The sequence below is a fragment of the Botryllus schlosseri genome, chromosome 11 (genome assembly GCF_051294905.1).
Source record: "Botryllus schlosseri isolate E-star chromosome 11, Bs_hap1, whole genome shotgun sequence".
NCBI lineage: Eukaryota > Metazoa > Chordata > Ascidiacea > Stolidobranchia > Styelidae > Botryllus > Botryllus schlosseri.
In genome coordinates, this window is record NC_137246.1 from 26,988,360 (window position 1) to 27,013,109 (window position 24,750).

The following is a 24,750-nucleotide window of genomic DNA, read 5'->3' on the forward strand; positions in this document are numbered from 1 at the left end:
AAATCTTATGTAGTTCTAATTCTAATTCCAATCTAATTTGGAAAAGCTGAAGATTAGTGTCCAAGTATACAGTATAGCAATATAAAAAGTTGGAGTTACACTGTCGTGGAGATACATCCTTACGACAGAAATGCTCAAACAGTAAGTTTTTGACTCAAATTTATTGAATTTGACATAACAAGATGGAGAAAAGAAGCAAACATGGGTTGACTGCCATGTATGAAAAAACGACACCAAGTTCCCGAGTCGATCATGGTTTACTTCATTCCCATTCCGTGGTACCAGGCGGTTTCGCCGTCAAATCCAACATCACCCTTGATATGCCGGTCACGTTTTCAATTTGTTTCACCATCTCAAGTACGATCAGCTCAGGGATGTGGTGATCTCCCGGACAAATCGGCACACCAGTCATGAAATCTTTGGTGAGAAACGGACGTAGAACCACCGACCTTTGACACGAAGGCGAACGAATGATCAGATCTCGATCAAAATGCAGCGGTACCAATATCACCGGCATCTAAAGACAAACGACAGCATGCTTTCAAATATTTTTGTTTTAACAATAAATAATCAAATACACTTCAGGAAACACACATTTTGCATTTCAGCAAACCCTGAGATACAACCGAAATATATATACCTCACAAAATAGAAGTGTCAGGAAATAACAAGGACACGCCAATGCGGGCAATTGTATGAAGAGGGGAAGTTTTTACTGAAGGCATGGTTGTGGGATACTGTGGCTTTTTCTGCAAGCATGCATGCATTGGATTTAGGCTACGATACGTAATTAAATTTATCAACAATTCTGCCGTGTCCCGAAGAGTACTTCCTACGGGCAACTGATGTGTGTGTTGATCATAGCAGACCACAGTAACCACTAATGAGATTAGCATAGCCTTTCAATTTTTCCACGCAATGAAAAAACACAAAACAAGTGTCCGAACACCCAGTCAGTATCTATATCTCACAAAAACAATTGACTTTGTGTACTAGTAGTACTGAGTGGTGCAAGTGCAATTATGCAGACTATTTCAAAATGATTCCAGCGTGGTTACTATACTCAGGAAACTACTTATTGCTTGACAGAATATAAGGTCAAACCTAGGAAATTATTCAATCAAGTCTCAGAAACCACACTCAGGTAGAAGCACAATGTTAGTGAATTATTTCCTGGTAGTTGAAGGAAATTGACTGATTACCGGTCAGTTACCGTCAACACAAAACTATTGTTGTTAGCTACAGTGTCGAGAAATCTAAAACAACCTTCGTCACAACATACCTGACTGATTTTTGACAGCAATAAATTTTCCTCGAGAAGTCTATGAGCGACAAAGTCACACTGGCGTAAAGTTGCCAGAACGGGTGCCGACAAAACGGTTGGCGTAACATCCTGTAGAAATAATACAAGTCTCAGAAGAGTAATTAATGTGCTACATATGTTGTATAGCTTCATCACATAATTGGACCTAGGGTCAACGATTTGGGTGTCAGAGTCAAGTATCAATTGTGATGTTCGAGTCAAGTAGTGAAAGGCAATAAATTAAAACACCAAGAGTAATATATGAACTTGAACAATGAAAAATATAGTCCCAATACTTTATTTCAACTAGTAAAGATTCCAAACCTCAACTAAGCAGTATTTCAGCATTGAAAAACATGTTGCACGATGTTTCGAATGTTCACGGAACGACATTCCTATCAAGTAGTTATTGACCCACATTATCTACACAAAGAGCTATGATATAGCCACCGTCAAGAAACGCAAAATTATTTTATGTGAATTGAATTTCTTTGTGGCCACAAACAAGATGCATATTTTTGAACTATTCAAGTCATTATTACTGGTGCTCGAACACTCGTCGACTCGGAAGTGAAATACTCCGCGGTTGACACGGAATTGATCACCCAGGCACTCGATTTGCCCAGCCCTGGACAAAATCCGTAATTCCAAATGTATAAACTGTAAAGAGTTTTGATTTTTCGAAAGTACATCTCTGCAGTAAGCTACAGAATCCAATTGCTTGGCAGGGAATTTCCTATTTCCCTTCCTGGCATATTTTCATGACGTGGATCACGTTACTCAATAAGGAAGCAACCGCGTGTCAGGTTTCGTGGCTTATGCATATTCAGCATGACGCCGAAGCAGTTTATCAAAAGCAGCCGCACTTTTGACTTGATGCATAGATATAATTCAGTAGTAAGCTATCTTGAAAATTGCGAAACGTGCCCTGGTGTAAAGGACTCAAATGATTGCATCGTCAATAGCGCTGGACGAAAAGATTTGAGTACTCAAATCTGAATTGAGTATTATTACTAATGATAGGACTCGAATAGTGACAAGATGATTTTTTCGAGTAAGAGTTTATTAATCAATGAGAATTATAGTTTCGATATTATATTTTCCACTGTGTAAGGCTGTAAACCTCAAATGGCCGTAAAAGGCATACGAAAGATGTAGTACAAAGCAACATACATTAAGCAAATACGCTTTTTGCTGGACGCCCTGGATTGACATCATATCACAAGCAATGCCTGACCACCTACTTGCCATATGCAATTGTCCATGTAACATCATGTCCAGTCAGTTAATTTGAAGGACGGGATAATGGTTTGATTAATCTGCGAATATGTCACTGAATTCACATTATGAAGATCAATTATCCGGTGCAAACAATCAATAGACCTCTGTAAATGCTTTATTGGTTTTACTCGACAGTACCTCTCAATGGTAGACATTTAGGCGCTTCTTCGATATACCCCCGAGATCAAAAGTTATAAATGGAATAATAAATTCATTCATTTTCAACTCATTCAGTTTCAATTCCACAAGTCGTATTATTAGTGTTACGCGGGGCGCGACCAATTAGCGAGATTCGTATCACGACGATTGCGAAATTATGTCATTAATTGCCACGCACTCGTCGCTGGACTGAGCAGTGAGCAGTAACGCGGCGCGACAATTCTAGAACACGAAAGACAGACAAGAATTATGATTACAAACACGCGCTGTCAATCAGTAATTATCCCTTACCGCCAACACAGTGGGTTTTTAATTGTATTGAGTTGCTTGCTATTTAAAACATCGATTTCGACTGCATTTTTGCATGTCCCGATATACGTTCGCAAAGCTTAATTGGATTAATTTTAAGGGCACTGGAATAAATTCCAACTAGCAGGCACACAAAATTGAACACTGTTCAACTTTTAGCTCCGAGAATATTTATCACAAAAATGGTCCACAAAATACTTCAAACACAGCTTGCGGCCCGCCTCAATGCAAATAATTCACCTTAATTTGTAGAAGGTGAACGCACATTGGTCGTCAAATCGCGATAGTGTTTCGAATCTACGTTTCTAAAGATGAGGTCGAATTTGTACATCAAATAAGGATCGTTAGATTGCTGAAATCAGCCTCAGTAGGCCTACGCTGTGCGAAATACTTGAAGTGATCAATTTTATTGGACTGTAAAATCGGTTGGCAAGATTGCGCTGATAACGAATTTGCAGACATGCCGCAAACCTGCAATAATTACAATTACAGAGTGTGCTAGTCATACCTGAATACCCAGATTCGGCAATTTGTTCAGACGCGGGCATAAGTTTTAATCAAAAAGATACATAAACACAAACAATACTACAGTCAGAGATTGTTACTGTTTGGAGAAAGTGTATCTGCGGACGGTAGCGAGCCTACATGCGGACGCACTAAATCAAACCGCCGCCGATAGTGCACGCACACGAGATATCGATGACCCATTTCGCATACAAATGATTCTCGCTGATTTGCAGTACGCAGCATCGATAATACGAATTAGTGAATTGGCATTTCAAAAGGACGGGATTTCTGGTTATAAATGAGAAACTCCCTGGCTACGCACCTAGGGTTTTAATGCCAACAACGCGCTGGTTAATATCAGGCTGGGACCTACGGCCTACGTAGGCTCCGATCAGCCAGTCGAATGTGATCGTAAAATGGTGCGCTTTTAATTATCCACGTGTTATACAGTGAGAGCAATATGGGCGCATGCCGCGACCTTATCAATAGAAATACATATCCCAAAGGTTTGGAATTCGATCCGCGATATGATTGCGCTAGCTCGACAGGGTCCGTCCAGCAATGAAGTTTATTGGAACAGAGAAGGTTCCCGTTAAAACTAATCGAATAAATTCAGAATTTACGCCACCGAGAAGCTCGTGTGCATCAATATTTGACGACGTAATTCAACTGCACAATGCGCGGTATTAATAATAAATCTAACACTGACAAGTGACACCTAGGGAATACGAGTGTAAGAAGCAGACAAGAATTAGTAGCCTACAGATGATAGCAAACGAGAAAGCGCGCATCTAATCAGTAATTATTCAACTTGCGTACAGCACAATGGGGTTCCAACTTGGAACTTCCTAGTCTGACATCGCGACAATTGTTTGCTCATTATATCGAGGTTTGAGCTGCATTGTTGCATTTACCGATTAAAACTTGGCTTGGCAAAGCTTTGTTAAAGTGATGATTATGCGCACTTTGCGCAGGAATGACTTTCAATTCGCAGGCATACACAAACACAATGTCCTGTTTCGCGCTCCAAGCCTCCAATTAAAGAGACTATCACGGGACTAAGAGAATTATTTTGTAAACGAATATGGGCAAAATACAATTTAATTAAGAGATGAGAACGTGAATTCGCTCCTCTGGTCGAGATAGAAGATGGTGTTTCTCAGCGCCAGCGTGTCGAAATCGACGTCGTAAACGGGGTTGCTTCGATTGTCTGCATGATTACTAATCACGGATTACAACTTATTGGGGCGTTTTAAGCACTAGTTCGTCGTCGCCGACGAAGTTGCGTATTCAAATATTCGCGCGGGTATCTGTTAATGTTAAATAGTTGGCATTTACGCGCTATCACGGACTCGCTAATTGACAGCGCTGATGATCTGAAATCACAGACAGCGGGCGTTTATTCCAATTGTATGGGGTGGCCGCCACCCCATAAATGTGTCATGGGGTGGCTGCGCCACCCAGTAACTCGGCGCCTATGGTGAGGGATATTAGGGTTAGATGTGATAAAATCCCCGAACCAACGTCCGAAACCCCCAACCCTAATATATTTTATCCCCCAACCCTAACATCCATCATCTTCCAACCCTAATATCTCCCACTCAAAACCCTAGTATCCCGCACCCTCAACCCTGATATCTCCCACCCACAACCCTAATATTGGGATGCCCTAACCCCAGCCCACTTCCAACCCTAATATCCAGCACCCACAACTCAAATCCCATCCCAATCCTAAAAGCAAAAAAGAATTATTTTTCCGTTTATAAATTTTGATCTCGGAAGTATATCGAAGAAGCGCCGAGATTTGTGCATATGTAGCCAGCTCTAAAAGCCACTAAGTCTGCTGGGCATGTCCTGATGACCATGTCAGGATCACAACGGAAATCACATCTAACATCAATTTCCAACACAAAAGATTACGAGACAGAAAGTAGATTGTAAAACATCTGCGCAACTCTTACCTGAATCGGATCCTTGACAGAATCTCCAAATATGAAAACGACCCTATTCACATTGTGGCAAATTCGCGGGATGATCTTTGCAAAATACATAAGCACACCCCAATCGATGTTTTTCTGCGGTGACGATAGCCCAGCCACATAGCTGTACGTTCGTCCATCACCCTAGACATGACACAAGCGGTCAAACAATGTATATTCACTTCGAACTATTGGATGCATAGATGCCGGACGCTAATTTTCCATAGCTCACAAAAGAGTGAAGTCATAATGTCGCAGAATGGATACATAGGTATTGCAAGTGTCAAATAATTACTATCAAAGCGACTAGCAGACGTTTAATATCACCAGCTACTTGAAGTTGTCTGTATATGGTGACAAAATCACGCTACTTTCAAGCAGGGTACCCAGCCGGGAAGATAGGTGGGTTGAGAATGGTTTGGAAATTTTGTACTTTGACCAAGGTAGCAGCCTATTACTAGGGTTAAGTACATGAAGAAATGCCTATAATAAAAGAATCAGATGGGCTTCCTCATGCTGATAACTAACGCATATTATTTATATAAGCCGATTTGGCAACAGAATTGTAGGAATGCGGTATACCCAAAAATATACGAGGTTTACATGCATACAGCGCCTATGAGTGAATGTATCACTTCAATGAAATAGTATGACTTTGAGTTTGAGACAATGCACTCAATTAGGGTTAACCCTAGCTATTAGCTGTGAAAACTTTATTTGATGTTAGGTTTAATAATTCTACTTTGTTTGCAAACGACAACTGGTTCAATGGGCAACAAAACAATATCATTTCGTTACCTGGACGCCCACGCTTTTGATTGGCAGTAATATTGCTTTGACCGGAAACTTGGATGATAGTTCCGATAACTTTTCTCTCTCTTGCTCGCTGGTCGCAGCATGGACGTCCTGGAATGCACATACGTCATATTACAATAAATTCATTAAACCAGAAATATCACAACACGTAGCGTAATCAATGAGCCAACAAGGTACCAGGGCAGTTAAGAATGGGACTTTGTCAAATATTTTATTTGTATTAATAAGTTTCAGAGCTTCCTGGAGGTACAGAACTTCAACATACAATAGAATAATATATTCATATTGAATTGAACCCGAATATTTTCGACTGACACTCATCAGTAACTAGTAGAGAATTGGAAAGTAGGCCTACATTGTATATCAACCATCCTCTCACCAAATAGGACATAACTGGCATCAAATTTCGAATAACCAGGGTGAAGAGATACTGCTTTTGGATGGTACATAAGTTGTATAATAAGTAACATAATAAGTTGCATATCTTCCAACAGTGGTATACGGATAAGGTGAAGTAAAAGTTACACAGAACAGAATCAGATACTTGACTAGTGTGTCCAATCGATCAATGCAAAGCTTACCAATCTAGTCTGACAACAATCCTAATCTAACGTCATTGGTGATGATCACTCTGTAGTAAGTTAGCTAATTACAAAAGAACAAAAACGTGATTTAATCACTCAATGCCACATTTTGCCAAACTTTATTTGCATTTATAAACTGCAATTGGGTCTTTCCATCTAGCAATCAAATCAAAGTGACCAGTGGTGCAAAACTGTGCTAAAATGAAACTGGTAATTTTTGTCACTATATGGTAAGTTGTTTATGGCGAATCAATTTCAATCCTTGTCTCCATCAAGAATGACAACGTACCAAGAAATGCTGTTTACACTATACAAGCTCACTTGGAGATTAAACTATGCGCCATTTGACTAAGGTTCAATACGAGTTTGTTACAAGCCTGTATTTGGCAAGGTCGCTCTTTTGGACAAACAAGTTTCCCCGTCACAGAATGTTAAACAGAAAAGACTTTCCCTTTTAACATTTTCCCAATTCCATTGACTTAATTTAAGTAGGCCTACAAATCTTCAAGAACTCATCGGAACGAAGTCGAAATATTACAGTTTAATCACTTCTCCGTCTCCGGGAGTCGTGGGAAACAATTTCGCCAAGTAATAAAAGTTTTATTGAAGAACAGCATCTATCAGACAGAGACTTTTTAGAAACTATTTCGTCATTCAACTTTACCAATTACTCAATTTTTAACTGTGGCTTAGCATGCAGTTATCTGCCACTAAACAGGTTCCCATTTTCAGATGAATTAGGTAAGAATATCCATCAAACATCCTACAGGCAATAGCTCATCTAACTTTCACATCTACTTTATCAAGCGTTTTCTAAACTTTTTTACGCGACCCCCCTTAGTTAATAATCCAGATACAAACACCCCCTACTGCCCAACATCGAAAAAAAGCTGTTTATTGCTCATACAAACTACGTTCCACTTAATATAATTCATAGGCAGCACGCTACATGTTATTTCAAAGCCACAACCCAGTAGGAATCTCAGGACATACACTATCAAAGCAGCCAATTTCCCTTCAAATGTCATTGTATTTCATTGTGGTGCATGTGGTGCTTAAAAATTGAACATACTTGTTGTACAGGCGTTTATATATGCGTGTACGTACAATAAGCCTCGCAGGCTAAGAATTCTGTTCGTTATGATTAGAGCCCGACCGATATTGGATTTCTGAGCCGATACCGATAAGACCGATATCCAGTACCTCCACCGATAACCCCGATATATTCAGCCGATATTCAAAAGATACGGAATCTAGCTCAAGGCCCATATCTAACACCTCAGAGCATTTCTTTCAACAACTTTACAGCCATTGATATGCTTGAACATGAAATAAATGATCAAGGAACTATAAAAATATTTCAAAAGCACCAATCCAGCAGTTACAGATTACAGTTCACGAAGCACAATTTTTCGGCCCTTTCTCCAAGGAGTGAACTTCTGTGGTCTTCCATAGATGATGTACAATGTACATAGTACTAAACACAGTGAGCAGTCTTTCACTTGGTACCATAGTTAGTGGCACAGCAAAAATTGGAAATCTTTCTTCATTTCGGTTTCACCGCTCCCTTGCAGTTGCAGGGGATCGTTCCTTCAATGGTTTCACCAAATATTGATTTTTATATTGATATTCTTCTGGCAATGCACCTGGAGCCTTCAGCACATCATTAACAAATAGCTGAAGAGAATGTGCATAACAACTCAAATTGTCCACGTCTGCAACTGCTCCACCCATCCCCCTTCGCCTTGACCATGACCAGCATTTCAACAATCAATCGATCACTATTTTACGCTCTTTTGTCAGAATTGGCCAATGTCATCATGGAATCAAAATGTTCCTATCAATTATTGGCTTTACTCCACGTTTGCTTGATTTTCTTGCCCTCTATGCTCGCATATTTCCCATGATGATGGTGACCCCGCAGGCCTCAGTCAGACGACCTCATACATTACTGGTGTAATTAGCTCTGTTGGTACCGAACCGAGAAATGTTTCGACGCGACGATTTTCTCTGTCATTACGAGGGTCAGTCCAGCATGATTGGAGGTCTAATTTCTCTTACTGATTGAAATCTTCTGCAGACAACTATCCATCCAGCTGCTCTCTGTCTTTGGTGATCGATTACCGCAGGGGGATTCCCTCGAAGTCAGTGGGGCATAACGGTGGTTAGTTATCTATAATGTTTTTCATATAGGCACGCCTACTGCCCTGTATGCAGTATGCACTATATGCAGCTTGGCCATTTATTTTTATAATTTACCGTCCTCACGTCTTCTATCGATTTCTCTGACTCCCTGCCACCATGTTGTGACGTCACGAATATGGCCGATATCTTTTTACCTTCAATGGCCGATACCGATATTTCTCTCCAAGCGTGATATCGACTCGATATTATCGGCGAGCCGATAATCGGTCGGGCTCTAGTTATGATTGATTGGTGAAAAACTCAATATTGCATGCAAATGAACATCTATGGAGAGGAATGGTGACGTTTTCAGATTGCATGCGCCTTGTGCGAGAGAGAACGACATGACCACATATCGATACATCTCTTCTTAATGCTCAAATAAAGATATTACCTAAAAATGAATATCCCACACACCAGCACCGAATTTGGGAACCACTGATTTGACCAGTACAATATTACACAAATGTCACACATACTTGAGATGACTAATTCTGTAGTTATGGACCTACTATTTTAATGTGATATACAAGAGATCAAATGCTAGAGTTGGTGAGATATCGGGTATGGTTTAACATCCGGACCAAAAATTTTCAGAAGTTTACTATGACGTGTAACTGTCATATCAGAACAGAACAATGACCATTTTCACAAAGAGATCGAATGATGCAAGGTGTCGTCCTCAAATGTTCTACAGTTCATCACAAGTCTTCGGTATTGTTCAGTTAATGGAGCAAAAATGAGTATTTCGGGTCATTGCGCGACGTGCGTATTTTGATGCATGCGTAACCGTCATGATAGTTTAGAACAATGAAGGAGCTATTTCCTGTATGAACGAAAAGTCAATGACACATAACTTGGTATGGTTGACCCTAAGAACTAGCCATTAAGCAGTTACGCGATCATCATCGAATATTGACTCAAAGCACCCTATATAGAAGTATTGAAAACTTGACTCTCTGCCGCCACAGTGGTGATAGCATGCTAGTTTACTGTTATTGGACGAATTCATTGACGCAATATAGTCCTATGTGAAGTCCTTATACTAAGACTCTATTTGCTATATCAATAGAAAGTCTATGAAAAGAAATTCCGTTTGCTGACCTCAACGAATAGTCCGCAACCAGTTGCGAGACCAATTTCAAATATTGACACCAAACACGCTACAGAGTAGAATTGAAAGAATAGGTATCTGCTTCTATGCTATGGTAGTTGTATTTGTACTGGACGAATTTTATCAAGCGGTGTGAAGAGATTTCTGAAAATAATAGGCCTACCATTGAAAAATTCAACCTCAGCAGGAAATGATGGCTGCATATTAGTGCACTGGAACGGGATTCATTCATTTATGCAATATCGATTAATAGATTATGTTTATATAGGTACAATGAGTCGCCTGTTTGCTATATCAATAGGAAGTATATGGACAAAAATCAGTTACGTTATCAAAACAAATATAGACTCTAAGCACAGCGCACACGGAAACAACAAAATAATGATTCTCTACCACCATAGTGTTGGTTGCAAATTGTTTGACTGTACTGTAAGAAATGAATGCTATTTCGTGAACAGATTTCTGAAATAGATACTCATTCACTCCATACCAAATACAGTCATGAATTGAGTCAATGCTTCGCAGCACGTGTGGTCGTATGAATCAGTAATGATGTCACATTTCCTCATAATTGAACATTGGATATAGATATATACTTTTATGAACAGTATATACAATTTAAAATTTGTAACAATGCTCCATCCCAGTGGTTTTTAACTGGGATTAACACAAACCCCCTAAGGTTCACTTGACGTTAGGGAAGACACTCATCTCGTGCAGCATAAGTAACACTGATTTGCAGGTTAGTTATTTAGGTTCAGAAGCACTGGTCTATCCTAACAGGCTACTGTACCTGCAAGAGAGCGTGCGGCTTCTTAATGCTGTTGCTGTAATCCACAATCAACCTTATGATAGTTTGCGTCTGTGAGAAGTCCGGGCAGATGTAAGGTTCTTCTGCACAAATCACACGAATGGCTAGCCCTGGACCGGGAAACGGGTGTCTGAAATGTAAGCCATAATATAAGGCCTACAATGGATCCAACATCCTCTTCATCAGAGCCACACAAATTTGACGGCAACATAACACAAGATAGTGATGTGATCTCTTATTCAAGAATGATAAGAAAAGTTAGAGTCTGAGAAGTGTGCACAGAGTGAAAACCAAAAACCCTATTCAAGTATGTATGGCCTATGTCCAAAACTATTTGATGTAACCTGGGGCTTATTAAACACTAAGTGGTCTTTAGAGAGGACATGGATACCAAATGCAGTCAAATAGAGTGATATTTCCATTCCAGAAACCCTAAACTATATCAGCACATACAAAACTGCTTCAACCTTCATTCGAAGTATGCGATTCATGGCACTGGTTTCATTCTGGCTTAACAGCGCCATCTAGCGGATCAGCTTCAACAGGTTTCTTTACTTTCCACAGAAAATCGAATATTCGAAGAATATAAATGACAAGCCGTCATCAAAACAATTCACTCATTGTCATTAACACATTCAATATATATGACAAGACTGTTTGGGCTATATTTATTAACATGAAGCAAACTATTCTAGATTTATGGCCAACACATAGATTGATCGATTTCACCAGTTGGAATCTGTGGATTAGAGCTCTTATCTATGGCTTTTGCAAAATGACTAGCCATTTTTATGCTCTGACCTGATTCCGTCATATTCATTCTGTTACCTGAATGTTACTCCGCGGAGTGCATAGTTTTTTATTAATAATATATCAAAAATTTAAACCACTTATGGTTAACTGGTTATGGTAGGCTGCGCCCCCAAAGTGGCAAAAACCTTTTTGCATTGTTATGAAAAGAAGCACTGTGATCGGTGTATGTGCCGGTAATCTTCACCTAAATATCAAATATTGAGCTTTGATATTGCAGCAGCAGCCTCTTATTTTGTCTGGGTTAAGTTTGCTCCAGAACGTCGAGAAATATATTATTTATATACAATTATGCTAAAAGAGTTTGTTGAAGGTACAGAACTTCAATATACAACTGAATAGTGGCATTCATTTTGAACCCGAATATTCTCAGCCCAAGCTTGGTCTACAGAAGAGTTTGTGCACTTCCTAAAAATAGTACATTGAACACTCTCTTTATTCGAAATTTCTTGCTGGTGACGTCATATCTTGTGATACGATTGTTGGTATACAATGTTCTTTCCAATTCTCTACTCGTTGCTGATCATTACCCCTGACAATATGAATACACCATTTAATTGTATACAATTATACATAGGTTCATGACGAGAGTGAAAAGGGTGCAGGGGTGCATGAGTTCGTCAACAAACCAAAATAGGATGAAAGAGCCCTGAACTAGCTGGAGCAGTGGTCGAACCGGACCAATCTACTAAATGATTTTACAGTGGGCTGTTTCTGTCATGTTTGGCACCGTACGCAGCATATAGAAACCAACCTGAGAAGCATAGCCTCCGGCAGATTCAACTTGGCCCCGAGCTGCCTCACTTCGTCTTTGTGAAAATCTCGCAGCGGTTCGATTATTCGACCTCTCTCACGCAGCAATCGTACGAGATGTGTATCGTTATGATGAGTCTTGATCGCGTCAGCGCTCACGCTCGCCAAGTGGGAAGCAGATTCTATCAGGTCGGGTCGAAGAGTACCTAAAAGTTGAATTCAGGGTTGAAAGGATTCAAGTCATGACTCAAACCAAGTCCATTTCTTGCTGACTCGGGCATATCGTTAAACTTGTAAAATGACTTGACTTGAGTTAGTTTGTGTATTGACTCGACTGGTACTAGTGTCTCCTCTATCAGTACTGTGGTGTTGGTAATCATTGTTTAGGTAAATGCTAAGTTGCTTCATATTTAGGGTTACCATACGTCCTCCTTTAGGAGGGTTTGTCCTCCTTTTTCAGGTTTTTGAAAATGTCACCCGAGGACACCTAAATGCCCTCCTTTTTTGGCAATTTGTCCCTTTACTGTTTTTAGAGCTAAGATAGTGGATAGATTCGAGTGAAAATGGGCATAAATGACGCTAAATAGGAAATTCGTGGTTTGAATGAAAGTGACGACCCTTTTTCTTTGTTTTTATTTAGCCAACCGACCACGAAGTGGGAAAAATTTACCATTTTTTCCAAATTTTACTCCACAATTCGAAGTCGGAAAATTTTGAAAAAGTGTCATCCTTTCCCGATTCCAAAACATGTTAGTCCTGTTCATATTACACCAGCGTCTGTGTGGTATGGCCATTCATTATATGCTGAGATGCTGTAACCTGTACGTCTCGCTAATATCAAAGTAATATTGGACTCAAAGTTCTACCTTCCTGAGCATTGGATTGGGTCTAAGTTAGGACCGATCATGTGTTTGTATGGTGATTTTAGGAGTGAGATAAATGAGTACAGGTTAGGGTTGTTCAGAATTGACCGACTTTCAAAAAGTCCAGGTTTTCAGTCCGATTCCCATGCCTTATACCTTAAAAACATATTCTGGCTACTTTTTTTTGTAACTCGTCCCCTGCATCCGTGTGCACATTGAGCTGGAAGAATAGCAGCTGAAAATAGGGGATTCCCCTAAAATCTGAGTGTCACGATTTTACCTAGCCTAGTTAAAGTGACATATAACATGGATTTATGCAGCTGTTGCGGTTTGGAGTGCTACAAAACCCCACTATATAAGGCATTCCTAGTTCAGGATATCATTTCCATGTCCCACACTGCCTTAGAACTGCTCAAAACTACCTAAAACTGATGGCATTTTGTTGGATCACATATCCTACACCCCTCAAACCTACCCGGCACTGTTCATCAATTTCCTGGATCCCCATGCGCAAGAATACAACTGTAAATGTAACATACACTCACGGCCACATAATAAACATCACAGGAAACGAAAAAATAAGGCAAAGAAAGAGATCAACTTGGCAAAATATTACATAAATCAGGTGGATGAAATGGTTGCTTTCGAGAAATCTGCATATCTGTTCCGGTGATCTTCCACAGCTTGTAGGAGGCTCGCTCGCTGTTTTTTGTCATCCGTTATGAACGCAGCATAGTCGGAAAGTGCTACAGGAAAAGCACAGGCTGATGCATCATTTGAACTGCTGGAACTTTGGAATTTAACAAAATCTGTTAGAGCTCTTGTGTTTGACACAACATCCTCAAACACTGGTAAAAACAAAGGAGCGGTTCCGTTACTTGAAGAATTGATTAACAGGAAAGTTTTCTACAATGCCTGTCGCCATCATATTTATGAACTGGTCATTCGAGAGGTTTGGAAGTGTTTGTTTGGATCGACAACCACAGGCCATGAAAACAGGATTTGAATACCTTCAAGAAGAAGTGGAAACATATTGATAAATCAAGATACTATAAAACGCTGAAGTTTATTGAAGGCAGCTGGTTGGCGATGAAAGCTGATGAAGTAAAGCAAGAAATAATTCCACTGATGAAACCCAATGATGGAAAGAAGAAAGAAGTCTTGATAAGAGATGACTACAGAGAATATGCAACAGGCACCTTGGCGATTTTGGATGACAAATATGTTCATCATCGTTTTCGCAAGCCTGGTGCTTCTCATAGCGCTAGATGGATGAGTCAAGTCCTGTACTGTCAAAAAATGTTCATGTGGAGTGAGCAAATGGACTATTCTGAAGAGTTCATTGAAAAGTTGGAACGAATCAATACATTCATTGCTTTGTTTTATGTTCCAGCTTGGTTGAAAACTGGTATTGCATGTGACACACCTTGGAATGATCTCAAATTCCTTCATGACATGAAAAACTTTTCATTATGCGATCTCACTGTTGCTGATATGGCATACAAGAAATTGCGAAAACATCATTGGTATCTAACTGAGGAAATGGTGGTATTTACCATGTTCTCGGCTAATCCAAAGATTCCTGACAAACTGAAAAAAGCGATGGCTGCTAAATTGCTGAAAATGCCAATCCCTGAAAAATTTCGCAGAGGTATGCCTCTCAGTCTGATCTCTGACTCTGTCTCTGAGTCAATGAGTATGGACGATTTGATTGGGCCAGAATCGTGGTTTCTATTTGATGCTATACATGTGGAACATGATTGGTTGAGCCTTCCAGTTTCGGAATGGCATACTGATCCGGATTTCGTGATTGCTCAAGAATTTGTGAATACTGTTGAAGTAGTTAATGATGCAGCGGAGCGTATGGTAAAATTGAATACCGACTATGCTGCGTTCATAACGGATGACAAAAAACAGCGAGCGAGCCTCCTACAAGCTGTGGAAGATCACCGGAACAGATATGCAGATTTCTCGAAAGCAACCATTTCATCCACCTGATTTATGTAATATTTTGCCAAGTTGATCTCTTTCTTTGCCTTATTATTTCGTTTCCTGGGATGTTTATAATGTGGCTGTGAGTGGATGTTACATTTACAGTTGTATTCTTGCGCATGGGGATCCAGGAAATTGATGAACAGTGCCGGGTAGGTTTGAGGGGTGTAGGATATGTGATCCAACAAAATGACTATCAGTTTTAGGTAGTTTTGAGCGGTTCTAAGGCAGTGTGGGACATGGAAATGATATCCTGAACTAGCAATGCCTTATATAGTGGGGTTTTGTAGCACTCCAAACCGCAACAGCTGCATAAATCCATGTTATATGTCACTTTAACTAGGCTAGGTAAAATCGTGACACTCAGATTTTAGGGGAATCCCCTATTTTCAGCTGCTATTCTTCCAGCTCAATGTGCACACGGATGCAGGGGACGAGTTACAAAAAAAAGTAGCCAGAATATGTTTTTAAGGTATAAGGCATGGGAATCGGACTGAAAACCTAGACTTTTTGAAAGTCGGTCAATTCTGAACAACCCTAGTACACGTATATTATGAATTCGAGGCATTTGATATCACTCTACAGTTTTGAGGAAATCAGTTGATTCAAGCTCGAACTCAATAATGAACGGTGAACTCTATGACTACGACTAGAGTCTGAATACTCGGACTCGACAGTTGCTTAACCAATATGGAGTTAGTTGAGTTCCATTCAATACCCAATTCGGTTTCTAACACTCGAGCACTGTGATATCCACTGTTGATTAGCAAAGAAGAGACTGGACTGACGGTGTCTTAACAATTTCACAAAATCTTTCCATAATACCTTGAGCTAAAAAGCACTTGTCAATATCGAGTCCCAGTTTTTCCGCTTCCGCGTTGACGATGTGCATGAAAGTGTCGCCGATTATCTTCCTTTTCTCTTCAGGGTCCAGAGTTTGGCAGAGTACTTTGGACTTGTATCTGGATTTGAATTCAATTTGACTTACCAAAGATAATCAAAGTAGTCAGCGTTGTTACTCAAGTCAAAGTAGGCTACCCCTGTGAATTTCTACTCAATTACAAGTAGCAATTTTCAAGACATGTCGAAACAGCTTCAAGTGTATGTAAAAAGTGTCAAGTCTAGGAAGCACTCAAGTAGAACTGGTCGAGGGGTCGCATACTTGCAGCAGTTAATCGAAGGTGGCTACTTTTGGAATAGAAAGATGCATCTTCGCTACTAACGTAAAACGACTGATGTTGCTACAAATAGTTACAGTAATTCCGCGGCAATTTTGCTTATAAACGTGACACTGAATTATCACAAAACCACTTTCTTTTCAAATTCCTAATGTAAAAAGCGAATATTTTTGCCCAGAAAACTGTTCTAGTCGAATTGAAAGTAGTCCTACTTCAGTAGCCCTGAAAAAGTAGAAGTAATGTTACTGGCAACCTTTGCCGACTACTTTTATATTCTTACTCCTCGATTAATCAAATTTTCATGCCTGTGACGTCACATTTTGTGATATAGTTGTTGGTATACGATGCTCTTTCCAATTCTCTACTAGTTGCTGACGATTACCCCTGACGAGTGTCAGCCGAAAATATTTGGGTATATTTCAAAGTCATTATATTATTCAATTATTACTTACCACCAACTCAAATCATTACTTAATTTCAAACAGTAGTCCATAAAAACAAATCTATTGAATACCCACTTTCTCGGTTTCGAACCGGCCCTTTGTTCGAGTAGTTCGATGCTGCTGTTATAGAAGATGTGCGACGCCTTGATCAGTTTGGCTTCCACTCCGGCACGTTTCAGAGACTCAATCACCAAGTTGGACTCGTTTTTTCGTAAGAAGCCATTGTCGACATGGATAGCCACCACCTGCAAAATGTAAATATGGGAGGAAAATGAAATAGGGAAACTGATACTAGATCAGTGGTACTTAAACAGGGTTCGCTGAGCCAGTTCATTTTGTGCACCAGTCTTCCATAGTACCGTAATTTATTGGATGCGGTAGAGTTTTGTTTTGTGACGAGGGCTTCCCTAAGGCTTGCGGATTATCGCCAGGGTTCGCCAGGTCAGTAAAGGTACAGAACCATTCTAGACTTCTAGTCTGTTTGGTTACGTACTCACCTATCCTATAACTGGATTTACATTTTACATAGCGCATAAAATTAAATGACCTTGAAAATAGATTTGTTAAAACATTACATTCGGGATACTGCAAATTATGGGCCCCTTATCTCCTACTTTATCATGGATAAAGACTAGGGGCCGATTAGCCAATCTGAATGTCAGAAGAAGGGCAGGGCACTACCACTGAGCACTCGAATTTGCGATGAGTATCAATTGTAATGATTCCTGTGGCGATAGTAATTTTTTTATTTTAGCGCCGTAAGCAAAATTTACACTTTCACACCCAGAGTAAATATGTATAGTGAAAATATAGTTTCAATACTTCGTTTTCACCTTTGGAGTCTCAAATCCCCGGTCTCAGCATCGAAAAAATATTGTGGAAGGATACAGATATTCATGGAACGGCGATTTCAGTAAGTAGTGAGCTACCCATAACAATGGTCACAAAGAGCTGCCTAGAAATAGTCAGTCATGGCCCATAAATAGAATTATATGGAATATATGTAGCTGGCAACATTTTTGTTACGGCCACAAATAAGATATATATTTGAACTTTGAACATTGTTACTGGTATGTTGTCGTAATATATGGTGCTTGAATAATTGACTCGACTCGAAGCTTAAAACTCGCATTTGAATCACCTAGGTACAGTACTCAATTTTGCCCAGCCCTTCAGACTTCCCATCGATTGGACATTAATATATGTATGAAGTCTTACAACGTGCACATTACCAATTTTGTAGCACCTGACATGGGTCATGGTTCTTGACACTATTTGAATTTTTACAATTAATTGGATGAAACTATGCTCAAAAGCAGGCCCACCTTTGACAACGTTAGGTGTCTTAAGTTGAAGGACAGGCCACGAAAAGGTATACAGACAAACACACCTGGAAAGCAGAAATACCATCTTATTACCTGCGACGCAGGGAGGGCTTTGTAACACAAGGCCGCAAGTACAGTGGAATCGACCCCACCGCTGACCAGGATCAGAACCTTGGAAGAGCCGGCAATATTTCGGATTTCTTCGATGCAAGTTTCTTCGCGATTTATCACAGTGTAGTTGCAGGCGAGTCCTGAAAAATATCAAGTCAAGAACCTGACTTGATGAGAGTTCCCCTGATATGTTATATTTTTAGCCATTTGAACTGATACCGAGTAAACAAGCACAGTTGTACAAAGTGGCCATTGTTGTTACTCGGCTAGAAATACAAGTAACGTTAAAAATTTCTACTAAATCCAAGTATAAGTAGCAATCTCCAAGTAAGTATATACTATATAGTGAGTATTCTAAGCCTAGCTTTGCCTAAAGAGCTGAAGACTAACCACTTGAGAATTAGTGAAAATTGGCAGGACCTACTTGAAGTACTTTGAAAAGTGGAAGTACTTCATTACTAACCCGCTCTGTACACGAGTAGATTATCATCTTTCCAGACTTCTCGATTTTGGGCCCAGAAAGCAAACGAGGGATTTGTTTCAAAGTGATTAGACGCCACTATCACAATACCTCATATATTCAATAACCCCTCTGAATCAACTTACTAAATGCTAATTTTACAGCACTGCTTTTTTTTAAATCAATATCCGATTTTGCTTTCTCGCATATCGTTAGGAAATATCCAGTAAGTACAGTAGATAAATAGACTCTCACATGCCCCGCTACATTTCATAGGACTACATACAAGCTGCAAAGCAAGAAGCTAACATGGCCATAACAAGATATAAAAATGAAGAGAAACAAATATCCGACTCTACAGAAACCTTTTCCCCACAATGGCGTAAGACGTAATTTTCATTATTCTACAATAACAGAAGAAAAATTTCATGGTGTAGGAGTAATAGAGAGGCCTGTTAGTTTAGCATTTGTGTGATGTTTTGATTGCCTGACAGCTACAAAGTTTTATTCAGATGCATCAATGAGATTTTGTCTCTACCAAGGCTCCTTTTAAGTGTCTTGGATTACAATGTAACAATGAAGCACGAATTACTTTCTACTTTACGAAAGTCTGCATGTAAGAAGTAGTTTGCCTTTAACACTGTTAATCAGAAGTGAAAGTAGTCTAAAATCATAACCACCTAGTAAGTAGTACAAGTAGGTCAAGATCTACTTGAGTACTCTCAAAAAGTCGAATTACTTTGCTACTAACCACCTCCGGTACTTCACAATTTTATTGCATATTGAGTAAAACATATTGGTATCTAAGGCTGAGAAAGAAAGAAATCAGAACCTTAAGGCCAACTAGTTGTAGTTCTAAGTAAGCACAGTAGGAAATGGGAAAGTCATTCACTTCCAAAACAATCCCTACAAGATGAAATGACTGTCGGTACCGGGAAATTAAACGATGTTTCGCCATTTTCAATTTCAATCACACCTGATATCTTGCTTAAAAACGTCTTGAATATCTGAGTGCCGTTCGAGGTCAAATCCACCTCGGGATGAAATTGCACTCCGTACAGATGCTTGCTTTCGTTGGCTATGCCGGCGACGAGATTTCCAGACCTCGCGATCACTCGGAAGTCGTCCGCAACTTTATCGATTGTGTCACCGTGAGTTAGCAACACTTCCTGGAAATAAACATAAATTCAAGTCAGTGGTTTGAACTTTTTTTTGGTGTCGGCCGCATTTCAAACTTCAGAGTAGGCTACATGGTAAGACGCATCAAAATCGTTCAAAAATAACTTTTTGCTTCAAACTTTACTGGCCAGTCTATAAAATTGTTGGTTAGTTAAAAAAAACACTGTACGCAAACTTAGGCTCAATTCCAACTACAATTTTTAATTTTTCAAATAAATCGAGAATTCCCAACTCAACTAGATTCCCGGTTTTCACCAGCAGCCTCGAGTGGCTTAGACATAACTGTAACGAATTTTAGCATTGATATACAGAAATTGATGGGAACTAATAGAAACAAACATCATCTGTGTGTTATATTTTTGTGGTTTATGGGGTCAATGAGAACCTCAGTTGGGAATCACTGAATTAGGTCAAAACCAAACAAAGTGAGTGCTGGGAGAAGTGCAGGCAATGACTTAGCAAACTTCTTAACACTGATTGCCCTAATTACAAGGTCGGACTAGGTCATATCCTCAACAGTGTCAATACAGTACCAAGAATAAAACGAAAGGAAATGAGATGCATAAGAAACAAGATGTCATAAATTTACAGGATATAGTATTTTTAATGCTAATTGATATCATTTCCCAAAATTGTGAAGCTAATTCCAAAAGGATGTGGAAAGTAAATATACATACTTTTTTTGCTACCACAAAGAATATATTGCAAGTTTCATATCACATTAAAGATAATTTCGTTTTTTCGACAATGCCTATTTCAGTGCACAATGCTGTCATTTCCCCAAACGCGAGTAGCATTGTAACAGCCTACATGCTCCGTATGCTGTGATATGACCAATCGAGGTTTCAAGGGTTCCACAGTTAAAAATAGTATGGAAACTAAAATTTTTGTTCATGAACAAGCACTTAGTGGCAAGAAGCACATAACTTGAGTAATCTGATAATTATCTCTCATTACTCAACTAGAATCATTAGAATTAATACTCCCAAACTCAGATTAGAGCATTCGAATCTTTCTGCCCTGCCCTACTCGGCATAGGCCAAGCATAGATCAGGCTTGTTTAGCGTCTAGACAAGTGATCTCTCTTTAAGTGTCACCATTTCGCATTCATAATATTTCCACATTCGTATTTTTGAAAGGAAATATAAATAGCCCTATATACCTGTGTTATTTTCTTTCATATGGTTTGTTTGATATAGATCAAAGAAATATTTGTCGGATGATTCAATAGCGCAGGGCTTCTCAACCTGGGGGCCATGAGCTCTTTTTGGGAAGTCACGAAAAAAATAGTATTTCTCTAAATTTTCATCTCCACAACTACCGTACTTCAGTAACTGTACAGACCAGACTTTTCAATTAAAATGTTACTTTTTTTTTTTTCAAGGATTAAAACCACAATATTATTGAGTCATAGAATTTTTTAAATTTGGAAAGGGGGCCATGATGTAAAAAATATTGGGAGTCTTTGCAACAGAATGTCATTCAAATATCAATCCGCAGTATCCCGTAACTCACCTGATCGACAGACATTCCATAGAACAACGAGCAAGAGGGATCTATTTGAATATCGAATTGACCATCTTCACGCGTCGGCTTTTTTTCAACCGTTCCCCCATGCGCGTCGTTTAGAATATGCAGCCCGTAGCATATTCCCAGCACGGGAATGCCCAGAGAAAATATTTGATTATCGGCCTTCAGTGGTTCGCTGTCTTTCACCTGAATAATGGAAGTAATGAATCATTGGTTATATCATTATTTATAAGAATCGCGGTCGGAATAATTTATTTTCAAGGAACTCTAGGAGGTACAGAACTTCAGTATACAATCAAATAAAAATTTCATATCAAAATAAACCTGAATATTTTCAGCTGACACTCGTCAGGGGTAATCGTCAGCAACTATAGTATAGCATTCAAAGGAGCTTTGTATATCAACATTCATAACTGTTGATATATAAAGTTATATTCAGTTCTCCACTAGTTGCTGAGGATTAGGCTTATGCCCGATGAGCATCAGCTAAAAATATTTGGGTTTATTTCATTATGAATATATGATTAAATAATTTTCTCAATGAAAATAAACTTATTGCTCAAAAAAGTGCTACTAGGTTATGATTTTGATTGGTTGAATTTGAATCAACAGATCTATTTAATTTCGTATCACGCAACTACCTTGTAGTTGGTATGCTAATGACAATCATCAATCAGTGAATTTTATCGCCAATCCAGGGCTTCAAAATATGTTAAAATGTATGAAATATACGGGTACAGTAATATATATATAGGCCTACCTACTCAGTAATGAAGGGAGTCTTTAGTTTGTGAATAAAATGAACAGGTGTGGGATTTGACACATATTGAATGGACACGTAAATCAATCTATAAGAATTCAGTTGACTGACTATATAAAATGAATGACTAGCAGCAAACGCATTGTGCATTCTATATATTAAGAATTCACACTGCTTCAGTAACACCAGGAAGATAACTTACACAATCAGACAAGGAAGTTTTTATGAATGGTTCAACTTCACGAACTCAAAATAGAAACCGGCACAGGTATTTTGCGTGGGTTTAGAAAATCAGGTACACATGATGTCACACAATACACAAAAATGTAACTCACCGATGACGGGCTTCCTGATATAACGATAGCTTTATATCCGGCTTCTAGTATAGCCGCTGCAGGCGTGTCTAGCGGTCTAATGTCAGAACACACGCACAATTCTCGTAATCGGCGATCAATTACTTTACCATACTGGGACCCCGCGTCTAGAATCACTACTTTTTCGGGAACCATTTTGTAATTTTTTTTACTGGTAATGATCTGGTGAAAGAGATTTTCAATACAATATAATACAGTAAAGCAAGTCACAACATTTCATGAGATCCCACGTAGAATTACAGCGTCAGGACACGGTACCGGTACAAGGCGTATTGGGAGTCATGGGATGATTTTGCTAGCAATCCGTATTACCGCCAGAGCGAGGAAGGTTGGTTCGATTGGTTTGAAATAAGGACAGATTTGTTTGAAATGAGGAGAGTCTCATGTTTGAAATGAGGATAGTCATGTCAGAAATAAGGATAGTCATGTTTGAAATGAGGATAGTCGCTTTATTCACTAGAAAGTCAGTTGCAGTACCAGGCACGACTTCCCAGTGGTAACCCAGTCAGAATACACCCCAGACACGATGTCCCATTGGCAGCACAGGCCGAACACACCCCAGACATGATGTCCAAACACGCCCCAGACACGATGTCCGATTGGCAGCACAGGCCGAACACACCCCTGACATGATGTTCAAACACGCACCAGACACGATGTTAATAAGGTTAGTCATGTTTGAAATAAGGTCAGTCTCGTGTTTGAAATAAGGATAATCATGTTAGAAATAAGGAAAGTCATGTTTGATATAAGGATAGTCATGTTTGAAATAAGGCTAGTCTCATGTTTGAAATGAGGATAGTCATGTTAGAAATGAGGATAGTCATGTTTGAAATGAGGATAGTTGCTATATATTCACTATGAGGTCAGTTGTAGTACCAGGCACGACTTCCCAGTGGTAACCCAGTCCGAACACATCCCAGACATGATGTCAGAACACACCCCAGACACGATGTCCCATTGGCAGCACAGGCCGAACACACCCCAGACATAATGTCCAAACACGCCCCAGACACGATGTTCAATTGGCAGCACAGGCCGAACACACCCCTGACATGATGTCCAAACACGCGCCAGACACGATGTCCGAGTGTCAATACAGGCCTAACTCGCCCATGACACCATGTCTGAATGGCAACACAGACCGAACACGCCCCAGACACGATGTACTAGTGTCAACTCAGATCCGAAAACAACCCAGACACCATGTTTGAATGGCCGAATATGCCCCAGACATTATGTCCGATTGGCAGCACAGGCCGAACACTGCCCAGACATGATGTCCAAACACGCCCCAGACACGATGTCCGGGTATCAACACAGGCCGAACACGCCCAAGAGACTACATCCGAGTGGCAACACAGGCCGAACACACCCCAGACATGATGTCCGAACTCGCCGCAGACACAATGTCCGAGTGTCAACTCAGTCCGGACACAACCCAGAGACCATGTTTGAATGGCCGATTTCGACCCAGACATAATATCCGAACACGCGCCAGACACGATGTCCGAGTATCAACACAGGCCGAACACGCCCAAGACACCATGTCTGAATGACAACACAGACCGAACACGCCCCAGACACGATGTCTGATTGGCAACACAGGCTGAACACCCCCGGACATGATGTCTGAACACGCTCCAGACACGATTTCCGAGTGTCAACACAGGCCTAACACGCCCAAGACACCATGTCCGAATGAATAATTGACCATGATATTGGGAATTTTATCGAGCGATCATTCGGAACTATGCCGATTTTCAGATTTCAGACTTGGACGGCTATATTTATGGGTGGTTCCGTTGACCTGCTAGCTTTAAAATTGTATTTCCGGAATCAAGATCGGTATTGTTAAATTGGAGTTTCAAAGTTAATACATGAGTTCGGCCAATACTAATGTCCCTTGCATTTATTGCCGGTCG

General features: G+C 39.8%; 1 protein-coding gene across 2 annotated transcripts; it reads right to left on the bottom strand.

Annotated features, from left to right (window-relative positions):
• Positions 1–145: 145 nt before the first annotated feature.
• On the bottom strand, positions 146–23,104 carry LOC145450036 (GMP synthase [glutamine-hydrolyzing]-like). Of its 2 annotated transcripts, XM_080328494.1 has the most exons (12): positions 22,787–23,104; positions 21,677–21,877; positions 19,959–20,151; positions 18,505–18,662; positions 17,162–17,331; positions 16,291–16,427; positions 12,612–12,816; positions 11,030–11,177; positions 6,337–6,444; positions 5,521–5,682; positions 1,283–1,393; positions 146–517 (listed from the first exon to the last, which is right to left on the bottom strand). In XM_080328494.1, exons 1-12 carry the CDS (start codon positions 22,958–22,960, stop codon positions 263–265), a joined length of 2,022 nt encoding a protein of 673 aa, XP_080184620.1. In that variant the 5' UTR covers positions 22,961–23,104; the 3' UTR covers positions 146–262. The 2 variants fall into 2 exon arrangements, with proteins under 2 accessions (XP_080184620.1, XP_080184621.1); XM_080328495.1 differs by lacking the exon at positions 6,337–6,444.
• Between the last annotated feature and the right edge of the window lie 1,646 nt (positions 23,105–24,750).